This window comes from Dendroctonus ponderosae, unplaced genomic scaffold (genome assembly GCF_020466585.1).
Source record: "Dendroctonus ponderosae isolate FM_Combo_2020 unplaced genomic scaffold, Dpon_F_20191213v2 Dpon_F_20191213_7, whole genome shotgun sequence".
Taxonomy (NCBI): Eukaryota; Metazoa; Arthropoda; class Insecta; order Coleoptera; family Curculionidae; genus Dendroctonus; species Dendroctonus ponderosae.
In genome coordinates, this window is record NW_026018916.1 from 12,183,496 (window position 1) to 12,199,573 (window position 16,078).

Sequence of the window (16,078 nt, forward strand, 5' to 3'; positions counted from 1 at the left end):
CCACTTTTTCAAAACCTTTCAACAAAAAAAATAATTTTGTATGAATATAAAGAATGAATATTTAGTGGTGGAAGGAAATACGAGTGAGACACGGTACAGCTAAATAAAGGATTACTGGAAAGCATTATACAAGGTGTTTCATGAAGAAGGGGTATTATTTTCACCACGTATTCTATGTCCGAAAATAACCCTATAGGTTGCCATATAAACGATACCTTAAAAATGCTTCGTTACGGATATATAGGGTGTTGAACGTTAATTTAAAAAAAATCCAGGGATCAAAAGCTAGGGACGACTCATGTTTTAGAATTTCGTTAATTGTGGTTAGTAGCGTTGGTGAGTGCCTTAAATGCCAAAGGTTTCATGGTGCTATATGCAATAATTTTAAGGGTTAAGTAAAATTTAGTTAAAGTTAAAAAGTTTACGATTTTTTTTTTAAGGCGTTTCCACAAGCAATCTCTCCCTATTGCAGTGCGTCATCCCACCCACATGGTGGGGTGAGATTACCAAATGTTTTTCCTTTCTATTTTACTTTGTTACATTCCTGTATTAGTTTTGAAATTATTATAAAATTAATTTTCCAATAATTTTTTGTTTTCATTTACTAACTAATTAATTTTTTATGAAATTTATATTCAACAAATAGTGCATCTATCCCGATTTTAACCTACAGGGTATTTGAAAATGGCAATGTTTAAAAAATACGGTAGCGTACAGGAACGCAAGTCACTGGCAAAAATTAACAAAATAATTTTATTGCAAAACATGCATCCTTCTGACAACTCTATTGATCCCTGGAAAATTTCGTTAAAACATCTGCATGCGTTTCGAAGAAATTTATCATTTCGCATTTTTAAAACGTAACACCCTGTAAATCCGCAACGAAGTATCTTTAGGCTATCGTTTATAAAGCAAACTGGGAATCTGTTCGGCCGTAGAATAAAAAAACCTAGATTAAAATAATGCCCCCTCCTCATGAAAAACCTTGTAAGTATATGATAATTATAACTGAGAAGGAAAACAAAAATTTAAGTCACCTGACTGTTTTTTTGCCACTGCCGGTTTTTTTGCCTTATTTTCAGTGCGGGCTGGACTTCCCTCAGACCTCCTGGTGACTGAGTCGATATTGCTAGCTGAAACAAAATCATTAATTTCCACTGAAAATATTCTAAATAAAAAAGTATGTATTTACTAAAGCCGTTTAGTTTTGCCTTGATTTCAACGTCAGGTTCGCTTTCAACAACATAATCTTCTGGTAAGTTATTTTTCCCAACTAGCTGATATTCAAAGTCCTCACATTGCTTAATGAAAATTTCCTTGCCTAAGTCACTATAGTTGGCAACGAAACTAAAACCAGGTTTAAATAGAATAAACGAATTGGATTAAAACTGGCTGAAAATATACCTGATAGGAGTTACTTTATCACTTTTACTTAGGAAAAATCTGGGAATATCTTCGATCTTGAGTAGTTTGTTGAAAGCACCTCTCAGATTCATTTTCTGATCTCTAATCGCATCTTCATCGAAGCAAACCAGTTGTTCCAGTTCATCAGCATGTTTCTGCAGTGACGACTGGACTTCATTCAGACCGCTAAAATATGGCAAAAAATGTTTGGTCGTTATATTTCGGTAGTGAACTCCGAATACCTGCTGTCGAATTTGTATTTGTCCAATTCGTTGAGAATTTTATTTTCCAAGCATTGCAATCTTGAATGGTAGTCACTGAAGTAATGAAGCACGTCTTTTTTTATATCGCCAGTATCAAAATTGGCCAACTTGGAAACTTTCTGTGAAGTTCAACATATTTTACGGAGGGAAAAGGCTTTAGAGGAGATGTTTGTTTTTACCTTTTGAGCTACAAGGACGTCTCTTAGAATGTTCCCAGCCATACGTTTTTGCTTCTTGAATTCTTCCATTTCTTCTGCACTCTGAAAAATACAACAGTGGGATAATGAAATGGGTAAGGAACTTAACGTTATGATGAGTCTTACCAAGCTATATAGAGCAACTCTTTCATGATCAGTATGTTTATCCAAAACACAGTAGCAACACGCGTTCAAATCACAAGTTTTACAGAAGAACTCGAATTGCATTTTCGGATGTTCCATGCAACTTTCTAGCACAAATGAAAATTCCTTTCTTCGTATAGGTTTTGGGGCGTGAGACATAAGCCGTTTGATACTCTTATGGACAACAGTGCAACAATCAAGGCAGTAGAATCCTAAACGAATAATTGAAATTACAAATTGTGATATTGTACCAAGAACTTTGACCCTACCGTCACAACTCGAACAAAACATCGTCGCTTGTTTACGGCATGCATCAAAACAGCAAATGTCTGAAAGTGAGACACTGTAAGTATTTGAAAGTATCACAGTACAACCACATGAGAAAATTGGCTCAAAGGATAATGATACAAATTCAGATAATTCTACAATTCAATAATGATACAGATTTTGAGACGTGTTTTTCTCAGTCACCCCCAAGACCGGTTTTGAGCATATTAGCTATCAGCTAGGTTTAGCAAACACACACGCAGTCAACAGGTGCAGGTGTCGGCAGAATTATTTTTAGCCTAAACCCATCTGATGAGAGCTAAAGGCTCGAAACCGGCCCAAAGGTGTCTGATATTAACACATAAAACTTGAGTTGAGCAACAAATCACTACCTGTGATTTTTTTCACAGCGATTAATAAATAGCAATCACAAACTGTGACGAACCTAAAAAAAACTGTGATCTAAAACGTGATATTATAGAGCGACTTTTCACTGCTAACGCTACTAATGCGAGTTGCGTGTAGTGATCATATGTTGCACATGTGGCCCGGCGAAAGAACGTACCCAAATAAAACTCTTCTGTTCGTTAGTCAAAGCTTGCTTTCACGGGTTCCCTTGAGCCTGGATTTTATTGATATTTTTGGGAATCGTATTTCAGTATGCACCGTTTATTAATTGTGTATCGGCAACCTGTTTGTGTATTTGTAAAATAGTTTTGTGGGAATACGCTTAGTATTTCTGTTTCGTTTATTTCTTCGAATTGAAATTGTTTATTATGTATTGTGCCAAGCGACGGAAAATTACTTTTCTGCATTAGATAATTTTGCAAAATTCAATTTATGCAAAGCAAAAGTATCTTACAAAACAAGTACGTCGAATTTAAAACGGCACATGGAATGCAACAGTAGCGAACTAATATTTTTGTACCTATTTTCACTCAAATAAAGTTTTTTTCAGACCAAAAAATAAAATCAAATATAGCTTGCTCACAAAGAATTAAGAGCCGCATACGCTATTCGTTCTGTCTAAAACAATTGTTTTTTTTCCTATTTTAATTTTTTTTCTGAATGTTTTTAGAACTTTTAGAGTACCTGGGTTTACAAAATGTGTAGCCACTTGCTAGTTGCAGAGGATGTTATTTTTTAGTGGCCTTTGTACTTTAAGTATAAAACATTATTACCTAAATAAGGTTATTTATTTAAAAAATACAAATTACAAATGTTCTAAAATTATTTCTGCAAGTGACGTTATCACCCATCACCTTATGACGCTGCTATATCACGAAAACAGCAACCACACGTGAAATCGCATTCACAGGTTAAATTCACAGTAAAAAGAAATTACATTCACAGTTATAACAGTGATTTAAAAATCACGATTTAGCTCATCTCTGCATAAAACCGATATTTAGAAATGTAGTTGTTCATGCAGGTGCAAACATAATTTCGGCTTTGTTAAATAAATAATTAATCAAATTGATAATTAGAGAAAAAAATAACGTAAACCACCCAATTTTTTTGGTGATAAAATTCATATTAAGGAGAAATCAGTGTGTAGATTGGAGATGAAGTAATTTTATGTTTATGTTCGATTTGCACTTTTAGCAATGGCAATAACTATCAGATTATTATGATGGATGATGGTGACTCAGAACTTCCGTATTGAAGTTCAAATACATGTTGACACAGCAATTCACGTTTGATTCTATTGAGATTGACCAAAATCGTCAGAAAAAAATGAGCAAATTTTGATAGTATCATCCTTTTTACTAAGGAAGTATCTTTTCCAGGAATTTAACTTTTCATTTTTAAACCAACCGCATATAATTTAAGAAATCTTCAAATCTTAAGACGTTCTCATAAGCGGTTTAATTAGGAATCTTTGGCTTGATAGTTTATTTTTATCCTTAGTAAAATGTGTATAGTGAACAGAACATTCGTTTGTTCCTTATTTGAAAAAATTGAAACGAAACTAAACCAGCCATATTTAGATGCATTTTTAGTCATTAAATAAGCTCAAGAGTTAGTTTATATCATTCAATACCTGCAGTTGGTTTACTTGCTTCGGCTGAACGCGCCTTGCTGATTTCTGTATCTACAAGCGACAGATTTTCCAAATTTTTCGTACAGTCACCCGCAACATGACGATGCGTTAGCACTCCAAGTATGTAATAATTTGGAGGAAACACATTCTGAAGATCATACTGCCCGCTGGAAGATTGCTTCTGTAACATTTTGGTTATAGATTAAGAAACACCCTATAAATAAATATTCGTTAAAGAGATTGAGAGGAAAATCCGAAATTTCACATTTTAAAGTGTTGATATAAGTTGGAATTGTAATTTATTTGATAATATTAATGTAAAATGTTGATTTTCATCTTTTATCTGAATCTTGGGCGCCAACTGGACCAAGAGTGAAGCTTAGGTCTTGTGTGAAAGTCCTAAAAAGTTTTCTCACACGGACGAAAACTTCTTTGATTTTTTGAAACTTACGCCGGTAAAAGTAGAATCGCTGGAACATGAAAAGCAGGTTATTTTGTTGTTTTTTAAACCCTGATAGATGCAGTCCCGGCACATTGTATGGCCACAGTGCAGGATAAGGGGCACACTTCTGCTAGCTTGTCGATGATCTAAAGAAGATTAATTTCTGAATTAGTGCTGTGGGGGTAGATTGCTAATCAATAGTTCATCGCTTATTCACACGTGAAATCGGAATTCACTCAAACTAAAAGAAAATAATTCAAAATATGTACTTACTTTGTGAGGTATAATGGGTTTTACACTTGGGGCAACTGTACATAGACGTGCCAGTTTCTTCACGCGATTGAACCGGGGTTTTCGACTTTCGAGTGGAATTGCTTATAGAGTCTATGCTGTGATTACTGCTGTTACCTTGATTGCTTCGCCGTGTTTTCGGTTTGCGGCTAGACTCAAAGACATTTAGCGGGGCTGGTTGGGCATTTATCAAACCTCCTCCACGGCCCAAGCCCAAGCTAAAATCGTTTTGGGGATTAAGAATACGACCATCCTGATATATCGAGTAGGGGTCATAAGAACGTGCTTCGGACCAATTAGCACTGCTTGAATGCGGCGTAGAATCACGTCCGAAGTCTCTTGGGTTTGCATAGTACTGTCCCGAGTTGAAAGCATTGCTTGCATTCGGCGTTTTGGGCACCCGCACTCTTCCTCTTTGAAACATGTTTTGATGATTGAATGTGATTATGGCGAACTGATCTGGATATGGTAAGACCTGAAAAATCGACTATAACGATCACTAAAACTTTGATCGAGCACCGGAGGTACCTTTTTATTACATTCACATTCTCTAACTGAACGGAACTAACYCCAACAAATTCAGCATCTTGAATGAATTCACTCATAGATAAGGACAGATGAATTCAGTGAGTGAGAAGTCTGTGGAATTCACCGAATTCACAATCCGTTCACAACTGTGGTTCACTCAAAATTTTATTCTATGAATTCAACTGATTCAACAACCGATGCTCATAGACGGCGTTGCCAGCAGCCTGTCTGTCCTCAATGTCAATCACGGAAAAGTGCTGAATTGTCGCACCCCCGATATCAAATCACTAATAAAGCGATTATTGACAAAATCTAAATTTCGTCTTGCTTAGAAAGACAGTATTCTAGTAACCGATAAATCTACAATCATATAAATAATTATAAAAATTAAGACTTGTGTAATAGCACATACTAATTTGTTTGTGCCAATAACAAATAAACTCTGAGCTTTGCAGCTTCTCAGAAATTCTAAAGGCTTTGGCATCACCGCCAAGCGACACTGCCTGAAAAATGTCTATATCATATCAACCCAGCAATAATGCTACTGGCACTTGAGTAGATGTCGCTGTTCCACTCGGCAGCCAAAACGGCGCCGTCTGAACTTTCCACTGAAGCACACTGAAGCGCGCACGTCAAATGCCAATTCAACTCGGCTGTTTGAACGAGACTTCACACAATTGAAAAAAATGGATAAAAATGGTAATATTTTCCTGTTTAACGTTAAAATCCCACTGCAATTGAACAATTAAAATAATCCGCACATTTTTCTGATAGTTTTTCCAAATTTCCGGGTACTGAGCGCCGTTATTTCATCGTTTATAGTTGTAAAGTTCGCATTGTTAATTGCAAATCTAAAAAAACGACAAAAAACAGTACTATAAACAGAGTAGAAAGCAAGTAGTTAGGAATTAAATTACTTTTTGGTATTTAAATACTTTTTGGTAGTTAAATTCCATGTATGTAACTACTTTTTCAAGAATGGTATTTATAATTGAACCATGAATTACTTTATATAAGTAATTAGTAATTAGTATTTGAAGATTTTGTGTAAATACTTTCATAAATGCCCCCCGCATCCACGCAATAACGCATCCAGCTTTAAAAGATTTAGTTAATAGGAGTAAAGTTACCAGCAGTTCTCATTAACTCACCTCGCGATAATTAGCTTGAGGTAGATGCAGACGGGTCATGTCCGGATTTTGATAGTGCAATGGCTTATCCTGAAGATCATTTTTCGCACAATAATGGAAAGCTGTGAGAAAAAAGTTGAAAAATCCCAAATTCATTTGTCTAAACATCATCGTAGCGTTACGCATTCGTGTATTCTTATAGGAACAACAGACTTTATGAAACTCATAAACCAAACTCCATCACTCAGATCAAAGCACGATCTGGTTCTTAATAAATGTTCCCAACTATGGAATAAAGCAGGACGACCAAAATTAGCTGAAATAATAAAAGATGTTCTGGGTCATTATTTAAGCTACCCAGCGGCAACCAGATGGAATTCTCAGTATGATTCGGTAAAACAAATTTTGAAAGTTAAAGACAAAATTACAATTCTCTATGACAAAGTAGAAATAAGGACTAACGCCTCAAACGAGACTGACTGATTATTTATCGGAATATCTAAAAATTTTAGAGCCAATTGCATCAGCAATTGATATATTACAAGGTGAAAAAAACAATTACTTTGGATTCGTTATTCCTACGATTGCCAGCATGAAATATAAATTGATCAAATTAAAAACCGAAAAATTTTGATTCTTTAATTCCGTTGTAAATGGCCTCATAGAGTGTGTGTCCAGAAGATTCGAGAAATTTTTGGTCTTACATCCTGAAACGCCAAATGCAATTATTGCATCTATAACCCATCCCAGATTTAAACTAAAATAGGTAAATTTAATATGGAATATGGAAGAAAAAATACAAACGCCAAAAGATGATTAAAAAAAAATTTGGAAAGGCAATTAATGAGACAGCTGAAAGTCGAAAAACGCCTCTTCCAGAACAGGATAAGAAGAGTTCTTCATTCAACACGGACTTCTTTGAGTTTGATGGCAAAGAATTGGGTACATCAGCGAATGATTATGATTCAAATGGGCTTAGTGCCAGCTTTGCAATAACTACAAGATCCCAGTTTTGAGTTGGAAATGAGCTAGTGAAAGTGTTATTTTTAAGGTATAATACCACTTTACCTTCCTCAGCACCAGTTAAGAGAATATTTTCTTATGCCACTTTTATAAATGCTCTTCGCCGCCATGCACTATCAGACAAAAACTTTGAAAACCTAATGCTATTAAAAGCTAATAGTAATTGGTATTAAATAATACATTTTAACCTTTTTTTTGTAAAGTTTTGTCTGATTGTTATCCTATTTCATAAGTTCCTATGGTACGTATTCTGTTTTTTGGAAATATTATTATGTATTCTTTCTGAATGATATTAAATGTTTAAAAAAATATGTTTTTTTTTGTAGTTTGGTAAATATAGTACATATATGATTTATCAGTGATGTTGGTGTACTATAATATGGCAATTGAAAAGTTAAATACTAATTACTAAGTAACTAGCTAACCCAAACTAAGTTTGTGTTGTTAAATAGTTTTTTGTCTTTCAATACTTTACTACAAGTATTTGTTAATCAATTACCGGCATATTCTAATTAATAATTAATTATAATAATATAATAATAATAGTAATTGTATTTAAATACTTTTTAAAAGTAATTTGCCCAGCTCTGACTATAAAGTATTTAAGCGATAAATTTCATTCGTAGTTCGAATTTGATGCAATCCGCACCTTTTCCCCAGTGATTTTTTGCAGTTTTCCGCTACCGAACTTTACTTTTCATAGTTCACAGCTGCGGATGATCCATTAGATGCACTATTTTGCAAAATTCACGTTCAATTATCATTTTTCCAGAAAACAACCTACACGAGTCTACAGAAGAGTCTTCTGCTGGCACTTATTGTAAAGAAATCACACCTATTCTGAGCAGAAACGCCGTGGATCAGTCGATTATCAGCAAAGTTAGCAAATTTGATCAAAATCTTCGTTAAATTCCACAACTAAATATAACAATAAAGTGCAGTGTTTCACCACTAGTAATTCAAATTCTCCTTTACCAATGGAATTACAGATAACCGAGGAGCTGAAGATAAAGCGCCTGACGATGGAGCTTGCAGAAATGGATGCAAAGATCGCGACCATTCAAAAACGAATAGCCCGAGATGAAAAACAAGGCGCAGAGCTGGACAGGCAATTGCACAACGCCACTGAAATGGAAGGGCAATCAATGGTGAGTGTTCTTGCGGCACAAGATGGATTTTTCACTAGTAAACCTTTGTCTCCAAGCGCTGCTTTAAAAGAACCGACAAGATGTTCACGGTGCTGGTGGATGAGTGCGACAAGCTGAAAAACGAGTACAAAAACCTCGAAGGCCGACAGTTGGAATTTACCACCAAGGTTGAGGAATTGATACTCAAAAATCAGACAATGCGGGATATGCAGCAAGAAATCGAAAATTTGGAGCAGCAAATAAAAGAGATCTTGAACGCTCCAAAACCTAGCCTAGACGAGAATCTTGTCCAAGTAAGGCGATAGTCAACTTTAACCAATTAAATCTGCGCAATTTTTATGCTTACAGGAAAATCTTCAACTCCGCATAAAGTATCAAAAGCAGGTGCAAGAGATAGCCAATAAACGCTTGAAACAGAGCCAACTGGCAGAATTAACGCACCGAAAATGCAAGCTGTTGCAAGAAATATGTATGGCGCAAACCAGAAACAAAGAACTCCAAGAAAAGGTCACCGCAAAGAAGCAAGTTTCCGAGAAAAACCGAAACATGCTGCAGGCCAAGTTTGCCCAAATCCAGGACAAGTCTGCACCCATTAGTACTAAAAGCTGTTCAACTAGCTAATTATTCATAATTTCTAGAATTGCCAGCAATGTAAGTACGAGAAACGAGCTGCTGAACGGCATTAAAGAATCAGAAGAACGAGTAGAAGATATCACATCAAAGGTATTTGTTCCAGCTGGTTCTTGAAAATCAGTCAAACCAATACGTATTTCAATTCCAGATATTCTCGAAAAAATCCCAACATCTTCTAATGGTTCAAGAAAAAAAACTAGAACTAGCCGAATTGCTCTCCTCAAAACAGAGCGAGCTCGCCAATGAACAGCTCAAGCGAGCGGAAGAACAAGACCAATTAAAAAGCTTGAACGAAAAGATGGAAGCTGAGACGCAGGAAGTTGACGAATGGCAAACCAAAAAACAAGCCCTTGACAACCAACTGCAATTTCTGAAGAACCAGCTTACAGATCTTTCGACGAGCTTAGAAAATCGCCTTGCCAAAGCCGATGCTGACTCTAGGGAAAAGAAAGATCTATTGCTTAAACAACATAGTTTGGAGGCGGGGAAAATCGAGTTTTTAGAGTTGCAGCGCAACGAAAACTTGAACAAAGTTAAAGATACTCAGAAGGATCTAAAAAGTAGGTTGTTTAAAGAAAGGTTTCATTTTTTACTAAACAATTGGCTTTTTAGAACAAGAAACTCTGTTAAAGTGGGAGCATATGCAGTACCAGTTCGTGCAAAATGATGCTGCAAAGTTAGGGATCGACACATCAACTATAATTAACTCCCAGAAAACCAACAAGTATACCACTAATATAAATCAGGTACAACTGCTACTAAACTCAGCTGAAAAAACTGCAGCTGATAATGCAAAATATTTAAGGAAAATATGAAAGTGGAAGTAACTGAGATAGAGGAAGACGAACTAACAAGCGGACAAAAATCACCGGGAATTTTAAAGTCGCCGGGCAGAGCTATTTTTCAGAAAACGGACAAACACGTCAGTTTTGAGGGTCTGTCGTCCACGGAATCCTCTACATCGGGCGTGGCAACCAAAGACGGAAGGGCCGTAAATGTAAGTCAATTTGAAAAAATAGTACATTTTTAAAGCGGTTTTTTTCTCAGCCGGATCTAAATGAGGATGAATTTGATAAACTAATCGACGAATGGGCCATAACTATGCCATCGACTAAAAGGCGTAAACATTTTGATTTTTGAAAACATCTTCAATTCCAAATACGTACCCAGTTCATAAGTGTTATGTATGTTTAAGTTGCTATAGATGGTAAATAACTAGGATAAGGGCTGATTTGGTAAGTAGAATACGAGAAGAACGACTAAAACTTCAATATCTATTTGAATAAAGCGTCTTCAAGTAACCTCGACCATCGGTTAAGTACATCTTTTGTTACAATGCTGTATCGAGTCACAACGAAATGAAAATGTCCTCACCTCTAAATAATAAAAAATACAATAAAAAACTAGAAGCCTCTTAACTTCTTCAAGTAATTTTAATTTTTTATGATGTACCCGCTATGGTATGTCCAGGTACAACAAGTTTGGCAGTTTCTTTAACATTTTAAACGTGAAATTGGCGTTGTTGAAAATTATTAAATAACGTGTTGTCGCGTGTTCTATGCTCACAATATTGTAGGGTCTGAAATAACACCAGATAGGTCAACAAAGGTTAATTTGTTGAGCAGTTATCTGTTTAATAGATTAATGGTTATAAATGTACGTACGTCAAGTTACCTAAGTTTTGGGCAACTAGAGACTAATGAAGCAACATCTGCAACAGTATTTGATTTGAAACTAATGGGTTTTTCGGGTTTTTAGGCCGTCGTTCGGTAGAATTTCTTCGTGACGTCTCGCAAGCTCGGGTGGCTTGCATCTTCAGAAGTGGTTTGCTTGAACGCTTACACTGTTCTGATGATCTTACACATCACATCAGAACGGTGTAAGCAGTAAATTTGTATTTTGGGCATTGCGAGTACAATATGGTGATAGTGCTATCGGATATGTGGAATTGAAACGCGAGGGTTCTTTGTGAACTGTACAAGATAGAATTTGTCCAGAACACAGAGTATGATGAAGGCATATTCTGTCTGCCTCATCATTAGCTTTTTGTTCGTACTTTCATTAAAATGCTCCTCGCAACAAAAAACACTGATTTTGATTTAGAAACATCACGTCTAGCTGCTTTGAACCATAAAACTTTACGGCCATAATTATGGAGAACGGTTAAAAGAGTTTGTTTGGAGCACTTATTGAGGTATTTTTGCATCCTGGCACAAGACACTACTTATTTTGTAATCCACAAATGTCACTATTTTCCATTATGCTAAATAATAATAATAATCAATAAAATAATGATAATCACGATAACTTAAATAATAAATCAAAGCTGCGAAAACAACAAAATAAACACGAGACACTTTGTTGATATGACCTGCTACGTCACAATCGGGATAGGCAACCGACGATGCGGATTCGGCGTTTTTATTTATTTTAATTATATTTTATTTAAATTATTATGGAGACTTTTTTTGCAAAAAAAATATATCAGTGTAATGTTTGCCATGTTTACTTTCTATATATCAACATTTAAAAAAAGTGAAAACACCCTATTGTATTACATATAAGTACATATATATCTTGTTTATGCTATGAGAACAGGTTGTAAGTTTTTATCGCGGTTTTTTACTTTAGCATTAACATTAATAACAAAATTGACAAAAAAGGTGCAACAATAACTACACCGCAAATTAAATTGAGGTGTTAGTTGATCAGGTAGAAGAATTTCAAGAAATTGTCGGTGAGTTCCTAATTTTGTTTGAAACGGCAATAGAAACAATCTTTCCATTTCTATGCAGAATGTAAAAAGACGGAGTGTATCTCCAGAGACTTAAAAGAATCCCAAAGGAAAAAATAGGGATTCAGTTTAATTCCATTTGCGGGACCAGCCATAAAATGCTGAAAAGCAAATGGGAGTCTCTGAAGGAAACGACAAAAAAGGAATTCGCCGAAAATAAGCAGAATCTCTATCAAACGGGCGGTGCCCCTGCACAAATCCCTTCCTCCAACACGATTCAACTAGTGGTGGTATTGGTAGCAGAGTGTTGGGTCTATGGTGTGTAACCTACATATGGTTCTGACGGTGGTCTTGTCTTTGTGATGTTTCTATTCAAAGATAAACGAAAGTAGATTTTTTTAGCTCTTCCAGTTGTGGTTCCAGTGGAGGAGATGCTCCCTGATGCTGTATATATTGGTTCCAAACGTGGATATTCAAAAGGTAAATCTAAGTAATGTATTAATCTAAACCAAAAAAATACTTTAGTAGTCGCTAGTATAATTAGAAATTAATAAAATTGTATTTTATAAAATTATCAATATATTCACTTTTACAGGCCAGCTGCAGTTCGAACGCGTGGAGTCCACAACAGCTGAAAGAGCCTAAAAGCAAGGAGTTGCAAGTGGAAAAATCTATACAAACCGCTAGTAATATTAGTGTATTTGTAGGTATGTTTGTAAGCTTAATTATTCATTTTGTTTATAGATAAGACATTCTCAGTCTTTGCAAGATTGCAAAGGAAAAGGCAGGTCCCTAACGGCCATGAACAATTAATCCAGAAAAAAATTAAGTTAATGGAATTCCATGGAATGCAAGGAATGCAAAAATGCATGGAATGCAAGGAGCGAAGAAGAGATGAAGGCTGAGAAGCATAAGTTGGAAATAGAAGTATTAAATGCAACAAACAAAGTATTATAAAGGTTGCAAGAATCAGGATAGGAAGAGTAGAACGAAGCTGAAAAAAAAATAAAACCATAAAATTTGGCAAGAACAATATGGAGATTTTATTAAAGTTTGTAAATGTTTTCCAGCATGATTCTATGGACAGTCCGTATTTTTTACCTTGGATGTGCTTTATTTTAAGTGTACTTTAAGAGAAAATTATAGGGAACTCCGAAATCCGGCAGATATAAAGCGCACCTTCACCAATTTGGCTAGAAGGAACATTTACAAACTATAATAAAATCTCCATATAAAGTGTAACAAAAAATATATGTAAACATAAAGTTCTGATATTTGGCTATAGTCGCATTGAAGCAATTAAAAAGTTTTTATGAGAAAAGCAGATATTCGAAAATACACAAAAAACACGTCAATAAATCTTATTTGGAAAGTAAGCCTTGACTCTCACTCAAGCAGTGTATTCTGGAACGCACCTTCGCCATTTTGGGCCCTTCAGCTGATCATGACTGTCAGTTTTCAGCTGTTCGTATTTTATTATTGTCATCTAGTAGTGACGGGAAATTCAGGTAATATAATGAGAATTAATTTTTTAAATTACATATAATATAGATTTTGTCTCTATAAACTCGGTAGGGCGCATTATTCAGATGGTAACTTTTTTTTTAATGCAAGAAGTTTCGTAATGATGCGCAAATAGTTTCGAATGCAATTTTGAAGGCCCCCCCTGATTTCTGAGGCCTTAGTTCCAGTAATAATCGGTTTTGAATAATTTTATTAAATTTATATTGATGTTATGATGGTTATTTGAAAAATCGGTATTTTCTGGTTTCCATCCGCCACTCGATAGAAGTTAAAAATTCTTTCTTTGTAGATGATTCCGTTACCAGTAACGTTTCTTAGTACTTAATACTTTTCGCAACAATGCGGGTTTTGACCACATTTTGCACATAATTGAAGTTAACAACTCCCATGAGGGCCTTGCTGCATGGTCCAAAATCAACACTTTAAACCATAGTTTCCCAATCTTTTTCGATAATGGGACACTTTGCAAACCCAGAAATGTTAACGGAACACTTGATTTATCTTTAAGTTGGTTTCTACTGAACTTTATTTTAACACCCAAAAAATGGCTCACTACCTTTTATTAGGCGTTAAGTGTGCGTTTTGAACATTTGCTTTAATCAAAGCAAATATCTTGATTTCCACCAATCTTAGAACTTTCCATGCTCTTTAGAAAACGCCTTACAAAAGAGCAACACCTTAGAAAAGCAAAACGCAAAATCAATATTTTCTATTGGTTAGCAGCATACCCCGATTAATCACCCACTGATTGTAGTTGCGGCTCGATTCAACCAATCGCCTGTAAACACACTGATACTTAAAACAAGGAAAAGGATCTGTGTGAAAATCAACACTTTAAATCAGGGTTTCCCAACCTTTTTCACAACACTTTGCAACCCCAGATATTTTAACTTATTTAACTTTATTTTAACACCTAAAAAAAGGTCACCACATTTTTTTGAGAAAGGTTTTTCCACTTTATCTAAACTTAAAAAAAGTATGAAGTAATGGGAACGTCAAGCAAATGCATTCGCGGAACACTAGCACAAGCAGAATTTTCTACTTGCTATAAACAAATCATTAGTGCATCTTAGATTTCACTTAACTACACTTACATTTGTCTTGTTATTGTAGACAAAAATCGAATTTTCTAATAACATATCTCGATATTGTTAAAAAAAGGTAAACCGCATAAACGGCAATATAAAAATTAACTTTTTTTTGTAAAATGAATAATAGAGAGTTTGCCATATTCAACTTAAGTAAACACACTGTATATTTGGCAAACGCGCAAAAATTTTCGAACTGCACTGCTGTGACTAACTGTGGGGAACTAGTAAAGTTCAATGAATGAGTGAAAAATGGTAGAAAAACGCATTTTCCCAGGAAATACTGCTAAAAAAAGTGGTTAGTATAGGGATTATCTACAGGATGTGCATATTTTTAATTCTGATTAATTTTCCTGACTGCGTGTACTTGTTATGATATTCTTATCTTTCCTGGGCTCAGTCAAAGTGTGAAGTACAATTTTTTTAAACATCGTTTATTTCATTACGTTTCAGCGAGACAACAGCGCCATCATCAGATTTAAAATTTACACAAACTTCAAACACCAATTCACAATTAAAACATGTTGTATACAAATTATAATTTACAGTGCAAATGTAAACATTTATCAGTTTTTGAGGGAAAAAAATTTTGGGAGAGAGCGGAATAATGAAAATTATGTGAAGGTACTAAATGTTTTTATATGCAAGTTTTAAATATAGTGCTAAGTGATTGTTTTTCCTAAATTAACGATATCAATAAAAAAAAATTATAAATACCGAAAAATCCGTAAAAAATAATTACAACCAAAACGATTTAACAACATTATTTAAACAACAACAATAGTACGAGCTTTATTTCAACAAAATCAAGGCAAAACAAATAAATAAGATTGATAGACTTATAACAAAGCAATCTTTGGGGATGGGTAAATGTGTAGCAAAACGATAGTTGGATCAAGAATTTGACAACAATAAACATACCTAATCCGGTAATGTATATTTGTAAATCTCAATATAAACCAATTGATATCATAACAAACGTCGAAAATGGAATCTTCACTAAACAATGAACTAAATATTAATGTCAGAAACAAATTCTGTAACATACAGAATAGACAGACTGATATGTGGAACAAAACAATTCCTAAATAAAAATTCAAATATATGTGTCTTAACAGCAGATAAATGTAATAAAACAGTAATTATGCTTAAAAACGAATACCAAACAAAAATGTTAGCCTTACTAAATGACATCAATACATATAAACAGGAAAAAAA

At 34.7% G+C, this 16,078-nt stretch overlaps 4 protein-coding genes across 6 annotated transcripts in view; 3 read left to right on the plus strand and 1 right to left on the minus strand.

Moving 5' to 3' along the window:
* Positions 1-5,816, minus strand: part of LOC125502400 — a 6,081-nt gene extending 265 nt beyond the window's left edge. The window contains exons 1-12 of the mRNA XM_048668296.1: positions 5,581-5,816; positions 5,035-5,527; positions 4,771-4,907; positions 4,320-4,500; positions 2,278-2,337; positions 1,991-2,220; positions 1,847-1,927; positions 1,647-1,786; positions 1,405-1,590; positions 1,193-1,347; positions 1,038-1,133; positions 5-15 (exon numbers count right to left, since the gene is read on the minus strand). Coding sequence (XP_048524253.1) covers positions 5-15; positions 1,038-1,133; positions 1,193-1,347; positions 1,405-1,590; positions 1,647-1,786; positions 1,847-1,927; positions 1,991-2,220; positions 2,278-2,337; positions 4,320-4,500; positions 4,771-4,907; positions 5,035-5,476 — 1,719 coding nt within the window. The 5' untranslated portion in view covers positions 5,477-5,527; positions 5,581-5,816. The remainder of the gene's footprint in view (positions 1-4; positions 16-1,037; positions 1,134-1,192; positions 1,348-1,404; positions 1,591-1,646; positions 1,787-1,846; positions 1,928-1,990; positions 2,221-2,277; positions 2,338-4,319; positions 4,501-4,770; positions 4,908-5,034; positions 5,528-5,580) is intronic.
* A 203-nt stretch (positions 5,817-6,019) lies between these two features.
* LOC109538417 (uncharacterized protein MCAP_0864-like) lies at positions 6,020-11,579 on the plus strand. Of its 3 annotated transcripts, none has more exons than XR_002172037.2 (11): positions 6,020-6,279; positions 8,506-8,612; positions 8,723-8,881; positions 8,938-9,174; positions 9,230-9,462; positions 9,520-9,604; positions 9,663-10,074; positions 10,127-10,260; positions 10,320-10,511; positions 10,562-10,749; positions 11,273-11,579. XR_002172037.2 is itself a non-coding variant. In XM_019905640.2 (10 exons), exons 1-10 carry the CDS (start codon positions 6,267-6,269, stop codon positions 10,652-10,654), a joined length of 1,665 nt encoding a protein of 554 aa, XP_019761199.2. In that variant the 5' UTR covers positions 6,020-6,266; the 3' UTR covers positions 10,655-11,266. The 3 variants fall into 3 exon arrangements, 1 of the variants encoding a protein (XP_019761199.2); XR_007281939.1 differs by lacking the exon at positions 11,273-11,579 and adding an exon at positions 10,803-11,266; XM_019905640.2 differs by lacking the exon at positions 11,273-11,579 and having other exon boundaries at positions 10,562-11,266.
* A 461-nt stretch (positions 11,580-12,040) lies between these two features.
* LOC109538414 lies at positions 12,041-13,624 on the plus strand. Its single transcript, XM_019905635.2, has 5 exons — positions 12,041-12,251; positions 12,310-12,566; positions 12,651-12,728; positions 12,844-12,934; positions 12,993-13,624. The coding sequence occupies exons 2-5, from the start codon at positions 12,564-12,566 to the stop codon at positions 13,151-13,153; spliced, it is 333 nt and encodes a 110-aa protein (XP_019761194.1). The 5' UTR covers positions 12,041-12,251; positions 12,310-12,563; the 3' UTR covers positions 13,154-13,624.
* A 32-nt stretch (positions 13,625-13,656) lies between these two features.
* Positions 13,657-16,078, plus strand: part of LOC109538413 (E3 ubiquitin-protein ligase RNF181) — a 13,597-nt gene continuing 11,175 nt past the window's right edge. The window contains exon 1 of the mRNA XM_048668259.1: positions 13,657-13,756. The gene's annotated coding sequence lies outside the window, so the exon portion shown is untranslated. The remainder of the gene's footprint in view (positions 13,757-16,078) is intronic.